Source organism: Oncorhynchus tshawytscha, linkage group LG02 (assembly GCF_018296145.1).
Source record: "Oncorhynchus tshawytscha isolate Ot180627B linkage group LG02, Otsh_v2.0, whole genome shotgun sequence".
In the NCBI taxonomy this organism is placed as follows: Eukaryota; Metazoa; Chordata; class Actinopteri; order Salmoniformes; family Salmonidae; genus Oncorhynchus; species Oncorhynchus tshawytscha.
In genome coordinates, this window is record NC_056430.1 from 61455726 (window position 1) to 61475279 (window position 19554).

At 42.4% G+C, this 19554-nt stretch overlaps 2 protein-coding genes across 3 annotated transcripts; one reads left to right on the forward strand and one right to left on the reverse strand.

Annotated features, from left to right (window-relative positions):
* Positions 1-4276: 4276 nt before the first annotated feature.
* Positions 4277-8220, forward strand: LOC112265468 (BTB/POZ domain-containing protein 3). Of its 2 annotated transcripts, none has more exons than XM_024442805.2 (5): positions 4277-4648; positions 4976-5250; positions 5449-5539; positions 5834-5952; positions 6292-8220. In XM_024442805.2, the coding sequence occupies exons 2-5, from the start codon at positions 5105-5107 to the stop codon at positions 7322-7324; spliced, it is 1389 nt and encodes a 462-aa protein (XP_024298573.1). In that variant the 5' UTR covers positions 4277-4648; positions 4976-5104; the 3' UTR covers positions 7325-8220. The 2 variants fall into 2 exon arrangements, with proteins under 2 accessions (XP_024298573.1, XP_024298562.1); XM_024442794.2 differs by having other exon boundaries at positions 4278-4648; positions 4997-5250.
* Positions 8221-8331: 111 nt separating this feature from the next.
* On the reverse strand, positions 8332-19359 carry LOC112265461 (ESF1 homolog). Its single transcript, XM_024442780.2, has 14 exons — positions 19271-19359; positions 17522-17988; positions 13623-13948; positions 13390-13503; positions 13166-13275; positions 12884-13036; positions 12400-12514; positions 10794-10965; positions 10398-10565; positions 10056-10183; positions 9879-9969; positions 9669-9754; positions 9350-9496; positions 8332-8999 (listed from the first exon to the last, which is right to left on the reverse strand). Exons 2-14 carry the CDS (start codon positions 17961-17963, stop codon positions 8658-8660), a joined length of 2394 nt encoding a protein of 797 aa, XP_024298548.1. The 5' UTR covers positions 17964-17988; positions 19271-19359; the 3' UTR covers positions 8332-8657.
* Positions 19360-19554: the final 195 nt, after the last annotated feature.

Here is a 19554-nt window from a genome sequence, read left to right on the forward strand (position 1 = left end):
ACCACTCCACAAATGTCTTGTTAACAAACTATAGTTTTGGCAATTCAGTTGTGTCATGCACAAAGTAGATGTCCTAAAAATTGTTTATAGACAGATTATTTCACTAATAATTCACTGTATCACAATTCCAGTGGGTCAGAAGTTTACATACACTAAGTTGACTGTGCCTTTAATAAACAGCTTGGAAAATCCCAGAACATGTCATGGCTTTAGAAGCTTCTGATAGGCTACTTGACATAATTTACGTCAATTGGAGGTGTACCTGTGGATGTATTTCAAGGCCTACCTCCAAACTCAGTGCCTCTTTGCTTGACATCATGGGAAAATCAAAAGAAATCAGCCAAGACCTCAGAAACAAAATTGTGGACCTCCACAAGCCTGGTTCACCCTTGGGAGCAATTTCCAGACGCCTGAAGGTACCACATTCATCTGTACAAACAATAGTACGCAAGTATAAACACCATGGGACCACGCAGCCATCATACTGCTCAGGAAGGAGACGCATTCTGTCTCCTAGGGATGAACATACTTTGATGCGAAAAGTGCAAATCAATCCCAGAACAACAGCAAAGGACCTTGTGAAGATGCTGGAGGAAACAGGTACAAAAGTATCTATATCCACAGTAAAACTAGTCCTATATCGACATAACCTGAAAGGCCACTCAGCAAGGAAGAAACCACTGCTCCAAAACCACCATGGAAAAAGCCAGACTACGGTTTGCAACTGAACATGGGGACAAAGATCATACTTTTTGGAGAAATGTCCTCTGGTCTGATGAAACAAAAATAGAACTGTTTGGCCATAATGACCATCATTATGTTTGGAGGGAAAAGGGGGAGGCCTGCAAGCCGAAGAACACCATCCCAAACGTGAAGCACGGGGGTGGCAGCATCATGTGCTTTTCTGCAGGAGTGACTGGTGCACTTCACAAAATAGATGGCGTCATGAGAAGGAAAATTGTGGATATATTGAAGCAACATCTCAAGACATCAGTCAGGAAGTTAAAGCTTGGTCGCAAATAGGTCTTCCAAATGGACAATGACCCCAAGCGTACTTCCAAAGTTGTGGAAAAATGGCTCAAGGACAACAAAGTCAAGGTATCGGAGTGGCCATCACAAAGCCCTGACCTCAATCCAATAGAACATTTGTGGGCAGAACTGAAAAGGCATGTGCGAGCAAGGAGGCCTACAAAACTAACTCAGTTACACCAGCTCTGTCAGGAGGAATGGGCCAAAATTCATTCAACTTATTGTGGGAAGCTTGTGGAAGGCTACCCAAAACGTTTGACCCAAGTTAAACAATTTCAAGGCAACGCTACCAAATACTAATTGAGTGTATGGAAACTTCTGACCCTCTAAAAGCTGAAATAAATCTTCTCTACTATTATTCTGACATTTCACATTCTTAAAATAAAGTGGTGATCCTAACTGACCTAAGACAGGGAATCTTTACTAGGATTAAATGTCAGGAATTGTGAAAAACTGAGTTTAAATGTATTTGTCTAAGGTGTACGTAAACTTCCGACTTCAACTGTACATGTACATATTACCTCAATTACCTCGACTAATTACCTCGTACAGCGTTGACTGCAAATCAACGCTGTACCGGAACCCCCTGTATATAGCCTCGCTACTGTCATTTTATTGTTGCTCCTTAATTACTTGTTATATTTCAAATTGTCTTTTTTTTCTTAAAACTGCATTGTTGGTTAAGGGATTGTAAGTAACCATTTCACTGTAAGGTCTACACATGGTGTATTCGGCGCATGTGACATAACATTTGCTTTAATTTGATTCACACAGACTCCCCTGAACAGTTGATGTTGAGATGTGTCTGTTACTTGAACTCTGTGAAGCATTTATTTGGGCTGCAATCTCTGAGGCTGGTAACTCTAATGAACTTATCCTCTGCAGTGCAGGTAACTCCGGGCCTTCCTTTCCTGTGGCGGTCCTCATGAGAGCCAGTTACATCATAACGCTAGATGGTTTTTGTGACTGCACTTGAAGAGACTTTCAAAGTTGTTGACATTTTCCTGATTGACTGACCTTCATGTCTTAAAGTAATGATGGACTCTCTCTTTGCTTATTTGAGCTGTTCTTGCCATAATATGGACTTGGTCTTTTACCAAATAGGGCTGTCTTCTCAATACCACCCATACCTTGTAACAACACAACTGATTGGCTCAAATGCATTAAGGAAAGAAATTCCACAAATTAACTTTTAACAAGGCACACCTGTTATTAATTGAAATGCATTCCAGGTGACTACCTCATGAAGCTGGTTGAGAGAATGCCAAGAGTGTGCAACAGGTTGTAAATCAGCAGCAGGAAATGTGAAATGTTTTTTTGCAATGGGAAGTAATAGTTGTACATTTTGATTGTGAAATGCTTAATGGCTGTGTTTTTGTAAACTTATGATTGGAACATACTGGCTTATTATGTCTGAGTTTAAGGACTGCTTATCCTTTAACATCATGCTGTGTGTGACTGCTGTCTTTCCATCGGCCCTATGCGGTGGTGGAGTGGTGCCTAGAGAAGTGGGTATACTCAAATGTTGCCAAAACGTTCCCAAACGTCCCGCCCAGCGAAGAAAAAAGCACCATGTGTGAAAAATACTATCTTTTCCTGTTGTTTTTTTTGTTTTCCAAAACATTTTTAAGATATTCACTCTCAAAATCACACATTATTTTTTATAGAACGTGATGGTCCAAATCTACAACAGTGCTTAAACCACATCAATGTGATTTGATTGGCCTGTCAGGGCCTGGCTTCCCAGTGATTGGGCCTCTGTCCACAAAGGCCTATCAATGTCTACGCCCCTGATGCAAACAGTGGACGATGACAATTGCGCATCACAAATAGCCGACTAACCAACACTGACCAACACTTCGGACTACACTTTTTCAATACCTTGTTTGCATACCCATTGTTCCTTAGTTAGCATTTACTGGTAGAGATCATAAATTGAAACGCCTTTCTTACCCTACCGATGTTAAAACCAGTTGAGAGCTGCACACTCTTGCTGCCTGCAGATTATATCCCGTTGAAACTAGGCTGTGTGCGTCGAGTTTATTTTTATTGGGACAGTGCACATTAATCAAGGTTTCAGTAAAAGTGCCGGTTTTAGCCAGCCGGCTAATTTTTAACCGCAGTCCCTGGTCAGGTTATTAAAAACAATTACAATAACAATACAGACAATCAATCAGCAGTGAACACACGCAGAGCAACATAGGACAAGCAAGACGTAGTATGCAGACAAAGCAACATAGCACAAAAAGCAACACGACACAATCCATAAAAGCAACATAGTGTTCCCACACCTCACAAACTACAGACAACATTGAAAGCGGCAATACACAACTATGGATTATGTTCACAAATCTGATTGGCCTTTAGCGATGTATTCATGTTTTTTGTGAAAGTGTGATAGGTAGTGCAGTTGTGTGTGTCTGATGGCAATGACTTCCAAACATGGGCAGCTCTCACAGAGAAAACAGATTGACTAAAGGTGCTTTTCCTTAAGGGAACTATACAGTCACCTCTCATGGCAGACCTTGTGGATCAGCTGCCATATGTTTGGGTTTTCTGTGTAGCGGGGGAGCCAGGCCATTTAGGATCTTGAATACAAGACATGGGTCGGTGTATTGCACAAGATTTTCCAACTCAGGAGCTCAGGGGGTGCGGCGCGAATGTGAATATATTTCACGTACTTTGCGATTGTGTAGGCTATTTTGTGCATAATTTCTCTATTGTACTACATCATTGATAAATTGTACACCTCCACTACACTACTTTGATACGCATCAAATAGGGACTAAGAAATTAATATGAGCACTGACCACTGACAAAAAAATCGTATACATACGTTGCGTATACCCTGCGTATACCCTCCACTACACCACTGGCCCTGTGTTTTACAAAAAGTGCACTTTCCTACATGATTGCGCTGGTATTACGGTTGCTGTCCTTCCAGAATCTCGAACCTGTCACACAATGAAGGCCTGTAGGTTCGTCTCTGCGCAATCATGCCTATAATATATATACAGGCTCTTAATAACATAATCATGTTTCAAGAAAGGAGTGTATAGATTATGACTGGCGAAGGGATGTTATGCGCTGACTGAATGGAAACGGGTAATTATTCGTTTTTTTACTCCGCTTGTCTCGGGAAGAAATTATGAGTTCTCACTGTCGGAGACCGAGTCAAGACCGAGTACAAATGTCAATGACACCGAGACGGTCAATACGTGGTCTCGAGACAGAGTACTAACGTGACAACACTGGGCAGAGGCAGCAGAAACACTCACACATACTGTGTTACATTTATTTTGAAATAACTTCAATACCTACAAAAATATATCTCAGTGACAATCTGCTTTAATATTTTTCTTCTTTATCAATGTCACAAAAGTGAACAAAAGCGTTTTGAAAGGATTCCTGTTCAGCATTCTACAAAAAAACAGGAGTACAGCCCTCCTTAACTCGTAGTGGTATGAACTTGTATGACACCTAAACAATAGTGCCTGGCAGATGTGTATTGTGTACACTCGAGTTGTGTAGCAAGCTATTTGGATGTGGAAACGTTTCATACAATCGTCGGGCGCCCACTTTACGATTGGTGATAGCTACTAGACGTCAAATGCGGCAGGTAAGAGGATAGCTACATTTCTTAGTTTTGCCAAATTCAAAAAAACAAGCGTTCATTATTAGCCACTTCCTGTATCACATCTGGCCAGTCTTGGCCGCAGTCTAGCAGTTAGCAAACTGGCTACAGGTAGATTTCTAACGTTAGCTAATACGTCTCAAATTAAGCGAGGATTTAAACAACGCTCTAGAATCTTGCTAGCTAACGTTAGATGTTTATCGTGTGTATTTATGCATGTATTGTTTGACTACATTGCGAACTATTTTACGCTAGCTAACATTAGCCAGCTACAGTAGTTAGCTAACGTTAGAACTTTGTTTTTGTTGCTAGCGTTTCTTTTGTCCTTTCCAGTCAGTGTCAGCCACGATCGTCAAATAAAGGCAATTTAAAATATTGCCCCAACAATCGCAGCCTCGCGCCTGCTATGAGATCACCCTAACAAAAAATAGTGGGGTAAAGATGGCTGCAGAGCTCTTTCCCACCAAGAAGCTGGCCCCAGTATCCTCAACCAAAACAGCTGTGCAGCAATACCAGCAGCAGAACCTGAATAACAACACCATTCACAGCTGCAACTGGCAAGGGCTCTATCCTACCATCCGAGAGAGGTAGGTGACCCCAGTAAGCAGTAGTTAAACTGGGATTCTACTGCATTTTGAGGGGCGGCGATGTGTACATTTTAATAGATTGAAAATTAACAAAGAAAACACATTTCTTGGGTCTACCAGCTCTTACATGCAGATACTGAAATCCGAATGTGATGCCATGGACACGGTTTATTAATCATATGACTCGTGCTTTCACAGGAATTCAGTCATGTTCAACAATGAGTTGATGGCAGATGTTCACTTTGTTGTTGGCCCCCCAGGAGGGACTCAGCGAGTACCTGGGCACAAGGTAATCAATCCCCTTTAAACCTGTCCAACATATGTGAGTACTTCACTGAGCAAGACAAAACACAACATGTACAGACAGATGTCTACTAAATGACCAAAATGTTTAATAAAATGCAATTAGATGTCTCCACACCAGTCTCTTTATGCCAAATCCTTTTGCAAATATCTACATTTATGTGTAAATGTATATTCTCTCCACCTTCTATCCCTCATACATCCTCCCACCATAACTTGCTCCCTCTTTGCTTCCCTTCCTTTTATCATGTGACTCCCTATCTTCCATGTTGTCCCTCAGTATGTGCTGGCTGTGGGGAGTAATGTGTTCCACGCCATGTTTTACGGTGAACTGGCAGAGGACAAGGAAGAGATCCGTATCCCTGATGTGGAGCCTCCCTCGTTCCTAGCCATGTTGAAGTACGTGGCCGGTTCCTCCTGACATCTCATTAGATGCAGTCCCAGTGTTCATTGTACATTTCAGAATGAGGGCGACCTTAGTTCATTTGAAATGTAGGCTGATTTGTGGTATTTGCAAGTAAGCTATAAAGGAAAAATGCCTCTGACTGAATGATGGGACCAAGTTTTTTTCCAGATGAAAAGTTTTACTTGGCCGTATTCAGGTTAGAATGTGTTCCTTTGAATATTCAGCTGACAATGCAATGGCATGTGAAATTATAAAGTTAGCCTTCCCATAAATGAGAAGTTGAAGTGAACTTGTCGAGCTCTAATCTGACTCTCCCCACTCTGGTCTGGCAGGTACATCTACTGTGACGAGATCGACCTGTGTGCTGACACTGTCCTGGCTACGCTCTATGCCGCCAAGAAGTACATCGTGCCCCACCTGGCTCGGGCATGCGTCAACTTCCTGGAGACGAGCCTGAGCGCCAAGAATGCTTGCGTTCTGCTCTCCCAGAGCTGCCTGTTTGAGGAGCCCGACCTGACGCTGCGCTGCTGGGAGGTGATCGACGCCCAAGCCGAGCTGGCGCTGCGCTCCGAGGGCTTCACAGACATCGACTCGGTGACCCTGGAGAGTATCCTGCGCCGCGAGACGCTCAATGCCAAGGAGATGGTGGTGTTCGAGGCAGCATTGAGCTGGGCTGAGGCCGAATGCCAGCGCCAGGACCTGACGCCCACCATTGAGAACAAACGGCTGGCGCTGGGCAAGGCCATCTATCTGATCCGCATTCCCACCATGACGCTGGATGACTTCGCCAACAGTGCGGCACAGTCGGGTGTGCTGACGCTCAACGAGACCAACAACATCTTCCTGTGGTACACGGCTGCCAAGAAGCCTGAGCTGCTGTTTGCCAGCAAGCTGCGCAAGGGCCTGGCGCCGCAGCGCTGCCACCGTTTCCAGTCGTGCGCCTACCGGAGTAACCAGTGGCGCTACCGCGGCCGCTGCGACAGCATCCAGTTCGCCGTGGACAAGCGAGTGTTCATTGCCGGCTTTGGCCTGTATGGCTCCAGCTGTGGCTCAGCAGAGTACAACGCCAAGATTGAACTCAAGAGGCAGGGTGTGCCGCTGGGCCAGAGCCTCATCAAGTACTTTTCAGATGGCTCCAGCAGCACATTACCAGTGTGGTTTGAATACCCTGTGCAGATCGAGCCCGACACATTCTACACGGCCAGCGTCGTGCTGGACGGCAACGAGCTCAGCTACTTTGGCCAGGAGGGGATGACTGAGGTGCAGTGTGGCAAGGTCACCTTCCAGTTCCAGTGCTCCTCGGACAGCACCAACGGGACAGGTGTGCAGGGGGGGCAAATACCTGAGCTCATCTTTTACGCTTGAGGTGTCAAATGTGAGGGAAACAACCCTCCATCTTTACTGCCACAGTAAATGCACCCCTCCGGCTGTTCAGAAAGCATCAGCTCTTAACTATGGCTTTAAAAGTATACCTGGTTAGGAAAAAAACAAACATATCCAATTTATTGTGGTGGTGATTTAGTTCACTATACAATTGCCTTATGAGTATGTCGAACCTAGTGTGACTGGGTTGCAGTGACCAAATATTTTCTTATAAAGGATAGGTCACACCACTTTTCACACATTTTTGTTCTACTGTTTATGAAGCACAGTTCTCATTTAACAAGATTATTAGTGTGTTGCAGGTATCTTTTTTTTTAAACTTTATTTTTACTTCAAACATTCCTTTTTTTTAAAGAAAACACTACAACTTGAAAACAATATTTCAACCTGTGCAAGAAACTCGACATTGATATAGAGGATACTTAATGTATATCAAATATTTTTGTACTTTGTAACTTGATAAATAGTTAAAAAATTTGATGGTGCAATTTCTAAGATTTTGTATTGTTAATATTGTTACCTCAATCCAAGTATCCCCTTGGGTTTTCTGTGAGATTAATAAAACTGAGAACAGACAAAAACACAATGTAAACCTGTGCTAAGGTTTAAGATACATGAGTATGTTGCCATCTCAGTATATAGCTAACTTTTTTTTGCACTACTATTGGTCCTCTTTTCAAACGGGACAGCCTTTTTGTATCTTGCTTACATTAATTTAGGGTGTTTAAAAAATATTAAAAAATGAATGAATCAGTATGAATTGTTGAAGAATGAGATTCCAATGAGAATGTTGCCATGCGGTGAGGTTGACAGTATCAATGGACCAATGAATGTGTACTGTTGTTGCATATAGAAAATACAATTAACCAGTTCTCTAAAATTGTGTGAAGTGTCTTTTTATATAAAATAAGTATTTTAAAGGGCTCAGACTGGGGCTATAGAGCAGGTTTGTATAATGTAAATCAAGAGTAAAAAAAATATTATTCAGAGATGTATCAAACCACCATTTACTGTTGGCAGTCCCTCAGAACATGGTTTATACAAGTGTCTCAATGTTAATTACGGTAGCATATTTTCACATTCAAATACACAAACTATTCTATCTTCAACTTCGTGTTCCTGATTAGGCCTCTTTTTTAGAGTGATAGTTCACAATAAAAGTGGGCAAGGCTTGTCTCAGGCCTCACACACACCAACAGTATCTTCATCACAAAGAGATAGTGTAGCGTAAGGCCGCTGCACATAGCTGCTGGTTAAGAGCAGTCCATAGCTTTTCACCCAGAAACATAGTCCTCAATAGTCCAGTTAAAAAGACCTACATGGTCTTCTGTTTCTTTCGTGCTTGAAACTGCTCCGTTTTGTTCTTAATAGACTTGATGAGCATGGACAGTCCTGGGTCCATTTTCTTGGTGGGTTCAGCCACCGCATGGCCACTGGCATCCGTTCCCTGTTTCTTTGCTCCCACTTCCTGTGCGGGCGGGGCCTGTGAGCTCTTGAGTGCCTCGTCCTGGTTGCGCTGGCGCTCCTCCCTGCGGCGCTGCTTCTCGACCTGGATGCTCTGGGTGGCCTTGGTCTTCTTGTAGCCCGGGTCGGACGGGTCCAGGTTGTAGAGGTGGGAGGTGAACATGGCCTGGAAACGAGGGTCCTTCACATCCACCTGTCAGAGAGAAGAGATTGGGGGGGTGAGATTTCATTGAAGTCTATAAAAAATCCTCGACAGTAAAACAAATTGTGCATCTTAAGGCAACAGAAAAATGGTCCTTAATTAATGTTAATGAACTTTGGCAAAGTTGTATGTGTAACCAATTCCACCTTATTCCAGGAAATGTAACCTACATTCCCCTATCAATAAGTGTATTCATGAAGCCTCTGATTTGAGACTTTACAAAATCATTAATTGATGTCAATGGGAAATGATGGTAAACAAAAAAGAACCACTTCAAAATACTGCCTGTTGAGTACAAGCTATTTCTTTGCCATGAAAAGAAACCAAAAGGCTGCTCCGACCTGGAAGTCGTCCTCCTCCAATCTGGTGTTGTCCTTCTTCAGAAGCTTCTTCTTCTTCTTTTTGCTCAGGTTCTGCTCCTCTACGATCTTGTCGTAGTTGAAGTGTTTGTGCTTGTCGTCGTCATCCATGAGCAGGGCCATCTCAGCCTGTGGGTTTGTGAGAAATATAATAGGTAACTTTTGTTTAGCTTACTTACCAACCGTGTCAAGACATCTGCTCACAAAACGTAATGTGCAACGTCCTGAATACCAGTAACAGTATTAAGTCTATTGCATTAGTGTATACGAGTGCTTTCAACTCCACGTCACTGACACCTACCTTTTGTTTCTCCAACTCCTCCTCCTCTTCAGGTGTCCTCTCCTCCACCTTTTTGTTTTTCTTGCTCTTTGCTTTCTTTTTCAGATCTGGGAGATTAGGAAGAAAACAAGTCATGGCCAAATCATGCATAAAAGCATATTGTGATTTGTTTTACCAGTGCACTCGAGTAAATATGGCAACTGATTGAGTATGATTCACGACGCAACTCACCCATAGAACCAAGCTCTTCAGCAAAGAACGGGTCATCAAAGTCCACGTCTGCAGGAAGCTCATCGCCACTGAGGTCCGAATCATCAGATTCCTGAAGGAAAGGAAAAAAAAGTCTGTCACCCTCCAATACAATGTGTGTGAGACATTTAACAACATTCTTTAATCTAGTGATCTCACCTGCTTTCCTTTGGTCTTTTTCTGCTTTTTCTTGTCCTTCTTCTTCTCAATGAACTCTTCCCAGGGTGTCAGCTTGTCCTTTCCTTCTAGCTTCTCCTTCACCAACTGTTCAGTTGTCTCCTTCAGTCCTGAGGTGAGGAAGATGGGAGTGTAATTGAGGCTGCTTAGTGGTTGGTTGTGCCAACTAAATGCAATTTGTATTGACGAGTCAAAGTCACAGTCTGACAACAAAAAGTTGCACTGTCTGACATATGGGGAAAGGTCGCACTGACATAATGAAAAGTTGCACTACTGACAATGAAAAAGTCTGTCTGACACAGGGGAATTTTTATTTGTCCCTACCTGGCACCCATGTGATCTCCATCTCCATGCCCTTGTCCTCCTTCTTCTGGTCTTTCTCCTGGATGCTCTTCAGTATCTCTCTGTATTTCTCTATCTGCTTACCGCTGCTCTGCTTCCCTTTCCTGACCTTCTTCTCCACCTCCTTGCTGGCCTCTTCTGGCTGTTTAACTAGGTGACCAAAAGGGGAAATAAAAGTCAATGCAACAAACACAAGCAATATACATAAAATAACATCTCTCCTTTAAATTACAGTAATAGTGATTTGTCCCCATTGGCAATAATCTACCAGCACAAAGAATAATACCCTTAAAGTGAGGTTGTCCTTCGAGTATACAGGTTTGAAAGGTATTTTATAAAAGCTAATCAAAATCACTTCAAGTGTTGTTTTCTTCTTACCCTCTGGAAGCTCCTCTTCCTTCTCCATCTCCACTCCATCCTCATCATCATCATCATCGCTGGAGGAGGCCAGGTAGGCGTTGAAATCCATCTGTAGCAGCTCGTCCTTGTTGAACTTCCTGTTCATGGCAGTGACACGCTCATGGTCTGTCTCGTCCCAGGTCAACTCCACCTGGGGTGGAAAACACAATAGGTCATAAATGTAAAGAACCTGAAATATAACTACAGAGTCCTTTCTCAACTAAAGAAGATGATAGGACTAGAGGGAAATGTATGAGATGCAAATATTCAGCAAAAAAATTCACCCTGAACAATTCATATTTATTCTGAACAAAAACATTTTAAAAAATGCAACATGTAAAGTGTCCCATGTTTCATGAGCTAAAATGAAAGATTTCCCCAAAACTCAATTCACAAAAATTTTAGGCACAAATTTGTTTATATCCTTGTTAGTGAGCATTTCTACTTTGCCAAGATAATCCATCTACCTAACAGTTGTGACATATCAAGAAGCTGAATAAACAGCATGACCATTACACAGGTGCACCTTGTGCTGGGGACAATAAAAGGCCACACAAAAAATGGTCAGACAAGTTTGGTCTCAAGTTTTGAGGGAGCGTGCAATTGGGTGGCCTTGGTCTTCTTGTAGAGCTGTTGCCAGATAATTGACATCCGGCTTCTTCACCTGCAGGACTGTCTAAGACGAGCAACTCGGACAGCTGATGAGACTATGGGTGTGTTCACGGATTAATCCCGGTTTCAACTGTACCGGGCTGATGACCGACAGTGTATATGGCGTCGTGTGGGCGAACAGTTTACGGATGTCAACGTTGTGAACAGAGTGTCCCATGGTGGCAGTGGGGCTATGGTATGGGCAGGCATAAGCTACGGACAATGTACACAATTGCATTTTATAGAAGGTCATTTGAATACACAGAGATACCATGATGAGATCCTGAGGCCCATTGTCATGCCATTCATCCGCCGCCATGACCTCATGTTTAGCATGATAATGCACGGCCCCATGTCGCAAGGATCTGTACACAAATCCTGGAAGCTTAAAATCTCCCAGTTTTTCCATGGCCTGCATACTCACCAGACATGTCACCTATTGAGCATGGTTGGGATGCTCTGGATCAATGTGTACGACAGTGTGTTCCAGTTCCCGCCAATATCCAGTAACTTCGCACAGCCATTGAAGAGGAGTGGGACAACATCCCACAGGCCACAATCAACAGCCTGATCAACTCTATGTGAAGTAGATGTGTCACGCTCCATGAGGCAAATGGCGGTCAAACCAGATACTGACTGGTTTTCTGATCCACGCTACTACTTTTATTTTGTAAGGTATCTGTCACCAACAGATGCATATCTGTATTCCCAGTCATGTGAAATCCATAGATGAGGGCCTAATTTATTTATTTAAATTGACTGATTTCCTTATATGAAGTGTAACTCCGTAAAATCTTTGAAATTGTTGCATGTTGCGTTTATATGTTTGTTCAATGTACTGCAGGACCACCGTGGTAAGGTGGTAAGCCTGGGACCGACCATGGAGGAAATATTGCTATGACCATAAGAGATTATTAGACAGAGTGTGTCTAACCTTTGACGTGGCTGCTGCTGTGGAGGTGAAGAGCTTGGGGGTGTAGGCAGACAGGTCCACGTCTGTGGCTAAGTCCTTTGGCTCCTCGTCAAACGTCACATCATCAGGGATAAACCTGTTCCCACAGAAAAGAGGGACCACCACAACAGTTAGCATGGGAGTATAGCGACATCCTAATGTTTAGAATGAACCAGCAGCACAGATAATGGTATCATGCTAATAAGTATTTAGCATGTACAAACGCAATACCTTGATGTACGATATACTGGTAATATATTAAGCAAGGATAAGATTCCTCACTATGTGTGCCATTATGTTATTCTATGTATTGATAAGATGTTGTGTACCACCTCTCTTTTGAGGACAGCTTCCTTACCATGCTTTACGTTATCAAGTTATACAGTACATTCTATTACACTTTCATTGAACACATTTTCCTCCAGTGTACACTTCAGTATAAATGAGTGTCTGTCTATTCCCTCACCGCAGGTCCAGGATGGAGCAGCTGCTCTCGTACTCAAAGCCGTCACACTCCTGGTAGATTTTAGCAGCTGTGTCAAGCGAGTCGCACTCCACCACCGCATAGTAGTACTTTAGCCGCTTGAATTGGTAGTCCCGCATCTTCTCTCTGTAAATCCTGCAATACACAAACACATAATTGAATACCAATTCACTTTTCATAGAAACTACATTTTATCTCTGGTTCATTTCTGGTTGAACAATACAGGGAGGATAGGGATGTGTGAATGGGGTATCTAGATCATACATCTCCTCCTCTGTGTCTTTGTCCGGATCCTCCGGCAGGGCAATCAGCTCCAAGGGACCCTGGGTCTGTTCCTGCTGAACCCGCTCCTTCCCAAACTCTGAGGGGTAGATCTAAACAAACACACAGTGTTAAACATACACAACATTTGTGACTTGGTCTGGTGAAGCAATGTCACTTCCATCATATTTGAGTGACAGCCAGCAGGCAAATTAATATAGCCTTACCTTCACAGAGAGCACAACCCCTCCTTTAGGCTTGAAGGAGTTAAACAGAGCCAGCAGGTCCTTGGCTTTCATCCGGTCCCAATCCATGTTACACACAGCCAGCCTTTGCGTTACCTGTTGTAGTAAAAAACAACATTGGAACATGCAATTTCTTATGTCATTTTAGATGACAAAAGGAAATGAGAAGAGGAAGTCCCTCTGGACAATTGAGACACAGCCTTAGACCTCCTCACCTCCTCACTCCGCGGCGCGTCCTTGCACAGCTCGCCCCAGTCGTGCTGGATCTCCTCCTCCTCATGTTTCAAGATGGCTTCCACGTCATCATCGTCATCTTCGTCCGAGCTGGTCTCCACATTGCCTTTCCCCCTGGCCAGATCAGGCCCGCTGCTGTTACTGTCCTCATCTGACTCTGAACCGGACTCGTCCTCGGAGCCGCTCTCCACATCTGCTTCATCCTCGTCATCGTCTTCCTCATCCTCACTGCCGTCTGAGATGCTGGCCGCCTGGTCCACATCGTCCCCGTCAACGTGAGGCACCTTGTCATCTTCCTCTTCGTCACCTGTAAAAACAGCATGTATTGATTGCAGCAACAAACTTCAAAACAATGAGCATATATATATATATATATATATATATATATATATACACATATATATATATACTATATAAATATAAGCGTATATACACACACATATACAATGACTATATAAATAAAAGCGTTTGTTTTTATATATATATATACACACAGTTGAAGTCGGAAGTTTACATATACCTTAAAACTCAGTTTAATCCTGGTAAAAATGTAATCCTAGTAAAAATTCCCCGTCTTAGGCCAGTTAGGATCACCACTTTATTTTAAGAATGTGAAATGTCAGAATAATAGTAGAGAGAATTATTTATTTCAGCTTTTATTTCTTTCATCACATTCCCAGTGGATCAGAAGTTTACATACACTCAATTAGTATTTGGTACCATTGCCTTTAAATTGTTTAATTTGGGTCAAACGTGTTGGGTAGCCTTCCACAAGCTTCCCACAATAAGTTGGGTGAATTTTGGCTCATTCCTCCTGACAGACCTGCTGTAACTAAGTCAGGTTTGTAGGCCTCCTTGCTTGCGCACGCTTTTTCAGTTCTGCCCACAAATTTTCTATGGGATTGAGGTCAGGGCTTTGTGATGGCCACTCCAATACCTTGACTTTGTTGTCCTTAAGCCATTTTGCCACAACTTTGGAAGTATGCTTGGGGTCATTGTCCATTTGGAAGACCTATTTGTGACCAAGCTTTAACTTCTCCTGACTGATGTCTTGAGATGTTGCTTCAGTATATCCACATAACAGTCCTATTTTTTCATCAGACCAGAGGACATTTCTCCCCATGTGCAGTTGCAAACCGTAGTCTGTCTTTTTTATGGCGGTTTTGGAGCAGTGGCTTCTTCCTTGCTGAGTGGCCTTTCAGGTTATGTCGATATAGGACTCGTTTTACTGTGGATATAGATACTTTTGTACCTGTGTCCTCCAGCATCTTCACAAGGTCCTTTGCTGTTGTTCTGGGATTGATTTGCACTTTCCGCACCAAAGTACGTTAATCTCTAGGAGACAGAACGCGTCTCCTTCCTGAGCAGTATGACAGATGGGTGGTCCCATGGTGTTTATACTTGTGTACTATTGTTTGTACAGATGAACGTGGTACTTTCAGGCGTTTGGAAATTGCTCCCAAAGATGTACTATACTCGTGGAGGTTTCCAATGGTTTTTCTGGAGTCTTGGCTGTTTTTCTTTTTCTTCCCCATGATATCAAGCAAAGAGGCACTGAGTTTGAAGGTAGGCCTTGAAATAAATCCACAGGTACACCTCCAACTGACTCAAATTATGTCAATTAGCCTACCAGAAGCTTCTAAAGCCATGACATCATTTTCTGGAATTGTCCAAGCTGTTTAAAGGCACAGTCAACTTAGTGTATGTAAACCTCTGACCCACTAGAAATTGTGATACAATGAATTATAAGTGAAACAATCTGTCTGTAAACAATTGTTGGAAAAATTTGCCAAAACTATAGTTTGTTAACAAGAAATTTGTGGAGTGGTTGAAAAACAAGTTTTAATGACTCCAACCTAAGTGTATGTAAACTTCCGACATCAACTGTATATATCTGAAACAATTTCTGAAAACCTGTTTCCACTTTGTTATTATGGGGTATTGTGTGCAGATTGATGAGGATTTTAAAATGTTTGATTCAATCCATTTTAGAATAAGGCTGCAACGTAACAACATGTGGAAAAAGGGAAGGGGTGTGAATACTTTCCGACTGCACTGTATAAAGTCTCCACTTGGCTGCAGCAGCAGCAGCAGCTCTGCTAGGACTGAGCAAGCAGGTCAAAGTAAAACCATCATCCTCTCTAGAGAGCTATCTTCATGTCTTCAATCCAACTCATTGCCCTATGTTTCATCATTTTTAAGTACAGACTATGCACTCACAGGACGTTACATACTCACACTCCAACACACACACAAACATAACATGCACACACATTCATACTGACTCTACACACACAATCCTCAAATACGCTGCTGCTACTCTGTTTATTATATATCCTGATGCCTAGTCACCTTATACCTATGCATAAGACCCTTTTCCAGTACAAGACATATTGACGGCACGTACAGATGCGCACGACTCTTTGCGGCAGTTGGAAAGCCATCGCCATCTGCACCCATTCAACTTAGCTTAGATTTACGTTTTTATTACTTCTTAAAATAACTGTGAGGTTCTCATACGCTTACAATGTTTTGATTCTTGCTTGAACAGTCACTAAGAGTATATTTACTCATACTCTTCTTATTTCTATTTCTCATGTGTTTTTGTTCTACTTTACTTTATAGTACTACTGATATTGATTACTGCATTGTTGGGAAAGAGCTTTTTTTTATTTTTTAAAGGCATTTTACTGTACTTGTGCACGTGACAAAACTTCAAACATTTGTTTTTAACGTATTTTCTTTAGCAGGGGCCCTGAGGCATAATGCATGTTATGGGTCATAAGTAGAGGTCGACCAATTAATTGGAATGGCCGATTAATTAGGGCCGATTTCAAGTTTTCATAACAATCGTAAATCGGTATTTCAATGACGGCCTAAGAACGGTGGGATAACTGCCTTGTTCAGGGGTAGAACGACAGATTCTCACCTTGTCAGCTCGGGGGAACCAATCTTGCAACCTTACAGTTAACTTGCCCAACGCAATAACGACCTGCCTCTCTCGTTGCACTCCACAAGGAGACTGCCTGTTACGCGAATGCAGTAAGCCAAGGTAAGTTGCTAGCTAGCATTAAACTTATCTTATAAAATACAATCAATCATAATCACTAGTTAACTACACATGGTTGATGATATTACTAGATATTATCTAGCGTGTCCTGCGTTGCATAAAATCTGACTGAGCATACAAGCATCTGACTGAGCGGCGGTAGGCAGAAGCAGGCGTGTAAACATTCATTCAAACAGCACTTTTGTGCGTTTTGCCAGCAGCTCTTCGTTGTGCGTCAAGCATTGCGCTGTTTATGACTTCAAGCCTATCAACTCCCGAGATGAGGCTGGTGTAACCGAAGTAAAATGGCTAGCTAGTTAGCGCACGCTAACTACAGGGACGGAAGCTATACTGTTACACTGGCAATACTAAAGTGCCTATAAGAACATCCAATAGTTAAAGGTTAATGAAATACAAATGGTATAGAGGGAAATAGTCCTATAATTCCTATAATAACTACAACCTAAAACTTCTTACCTGGGAATATTGAAGACTCATGTTAAAAGGAACTACCAGCTTTCATATGTTCTCATGTTGAGCAAGGAACTGAAACGTTAGCTTTCTTACATAGCACATATTGCACTTTTACTTTCTTCTCCAACACTTTGTTTTTGCATTATTTAAACCAAATTGAACATGTTTCATTATTTACTTGAGGCTAAATTTATTTTATTGACGTATTATATTAAGTTAAAATAAGTGTTCATTCAATATTGTTGTAATTGTCATTATTACATTAAAAATAATTGTTATAAGTATCGGCGTTGAAAAAAATCATAAATCGGTCGACCTCTAGTCAGGTCATACAATAAGGTCCCCTCTTCTACTTACCCTCCTCACACAGTCTGACTCCTCTGATAGGCTGGTCTCCTTTAGGCCCACTCTTTATGGACTGTGAAGCTTTTCCTTTCTTCAAAGGCTTTTTAGGCTCATCCACTACCTTATCCTCTCCTTCAACAGAGCCCAACTTCGCTTGGGTCTTATTTTTCTTCTTCTCCTCCTCCTCCTCCTCTTTATCCTTTCCATCCTCCCTTTCCTCCTCAGAGTCAGAGAGATTGTAGAAACGTTTCAGGTCCTCGGAGGAGGTGTGGTTGATGGGTCGGCCGCGCTTGTCGACCGTGTACTTGAGCTTGAAGCGATCGTCGTGGAACATGGACTGGAAGCGCTTGTCAATCTTGATTTTGTGCTCTTTCTCTGGCATTTCCCAGAAGCGGGGGTCCTTTTTCACTTTTTGGAAGCGGTCATCGCCGCTTTGGTCCTTTTTGGAAGCCATGATGGCTAAGTCGTCGGAGCGGTATCTATAAAGAGGACAGACAGTTTGTCAATGGAAGTTATTACATCAAATTATATATTTTGCACGTGCCGAATACAACAGGTGTAGACCTTACATTTTAAGAAAATACCTAAAAAAAAAACAAAGAGATAAGAATAACAAATTATTAAAGAGCAGCAGTAAATAACAATAGGTGGGTTATATACAGGGGGTCCCGGTACAGAGTCAATGTGTGGGGGCACCGGTGTCGAGGTAATTGAGGTAATATGCACATGTAGGTAGAGTTATTAAAGTGGCTATGCATAGATAATAACAGAGAGTAGCAGCAGCATAGAATATGGGGGGGGCAATGCAAATAGTCTGGGTAGCCATTAGCTGTTCAGGAGTCTTATGGCTTGGGGTAGAAGCTATTTAAGAGCCTCTTGGACCTAGACTTGCTCCGCTACCGTTTGCCATGTGGTAGCAGAGATGACTAGGGTGACTGGAGTCTGACAATTTTTAGGGCCTTCCTCTGACACTGCCTGGTATAGAGGTCTTGGATGGCAGGAAGCTTGGCCCCGGTGATGTACTGGGCTGTACGCACTACCCTCTGTAGAGGCTGAGCAGTTGCCATAATGATTCATGCTTTGTAATTTATGATGACTAAGGGCAAAGAAAACCACATTTTGACATTCATTTCATAGTACTCTCTTGAATTGCCTCATTTTCTATACATTGTACAGCAGCAAGTGAACACTCTACATTATACCATATGTGCCAGAGGCCATCTCAACTTTAAAGTAGTCCATTTTTTTCTTCACGGTTGGCTGATCCCTTCTAATGACCAGGTTGGACATGACTCAAACTGGATCATCAGGAGGGATCAGCCAATGAAGTTGGAAGTCCCATCCAGTTGACTACATTAAAATGGTGGAAGCCCTCAATGGCGCTTCCCATGCTAAAATGACCTTTTGGCCACTATCATTCTCTATGGGCACCCGAGCTAGGTAGTTAGTTAGTTAGCTAGCTAGGTAAGCTCAGAATGACATAAGCTAATTCCCACTCTCTATTAGTCCTAATAGGTACACTGCACCACAATGCAATACCCTGGATGCATAATACTATTCTAACGAGTGAGTGTTTTATTGCATAGCTTACAAGCAAGCTAACACTTTTGATACATAAGTCAGACACACGAGTCAGATATGTAAACAACACTTGATAAGGGCCATTCCAAGACCTGCAGTTAGCACAAGGAACACAATTAAACTGAGAAATATTTGGCAGAGATAAAGAGTGCAAAAGTATTTTGGTGAATAGAGACTTACCAAAACAACTTCTCCAGTGAAATCGTACCAATATCCACGTGTTCTCCCAGCATGCACCACTTCCGTGACCTTTTTCTTGTCCCACCCCTTTTCGCAATACGGCAAGCCAGGAAGTACAAAACCACAGTTCAGTCCGTATTCAATACATAATGTATTCAAATTCAATACATACATTTAGCAATATAAATGTATCATTCGAGCTTTAAAATGAAATCAGCACCATATGCATTAGCCTTTACAACAAGAAGAGGGGGTAGAACTAGTGAACAGACTTAAATCCAGTT

Bases quoted from the DNA above. Each gene is read 5' to 3' on its own strand.
- LOC112265468 (XM_024442805.2), top strand. From the start codon at position 5,105: ATGGCTGCAGAGCTCTTTCCCACCAAGAAGCTGGCCCCAGTATCCTCA. The intron at 5,251-5,448 runs GTAGGTGACCCC...GTGCTTTCACAG, and splicing joins TATCCTACCATCCGAGAGAG to GAATTCAGTCATGTTCAACA. The intron at 5,953-6,291 runs GTACGTGGCCGG...CTGGTCTGGCAG, and splicing joins TCGTTCCTAGCCATGTTGAA to GTACATCTACTGTGACGAGA.
- LOC112265461 (XM_024442780.2), bottom strand. From the start codon at position 17,963: ATGGCTTCCAAAAAGGACCAAAGCGGCGATGACCGCTTCCAAAAAGTG. The intron at 13,949-17,521 runs GTAAGTAGAAGA...CTGTTTTTACAG, and splicing joins AGTCAGACTGTGTGAGGAGG to GTGACGAAGAGGAAGATGAC. The intron at 9,497-9,668 runs GTAGGTGTCAGT...ACAAACCCACAG, and splicing joins AGGAGTTGGAGAAACAAAAG to GCTGAGATGGCCCTGCTCAT.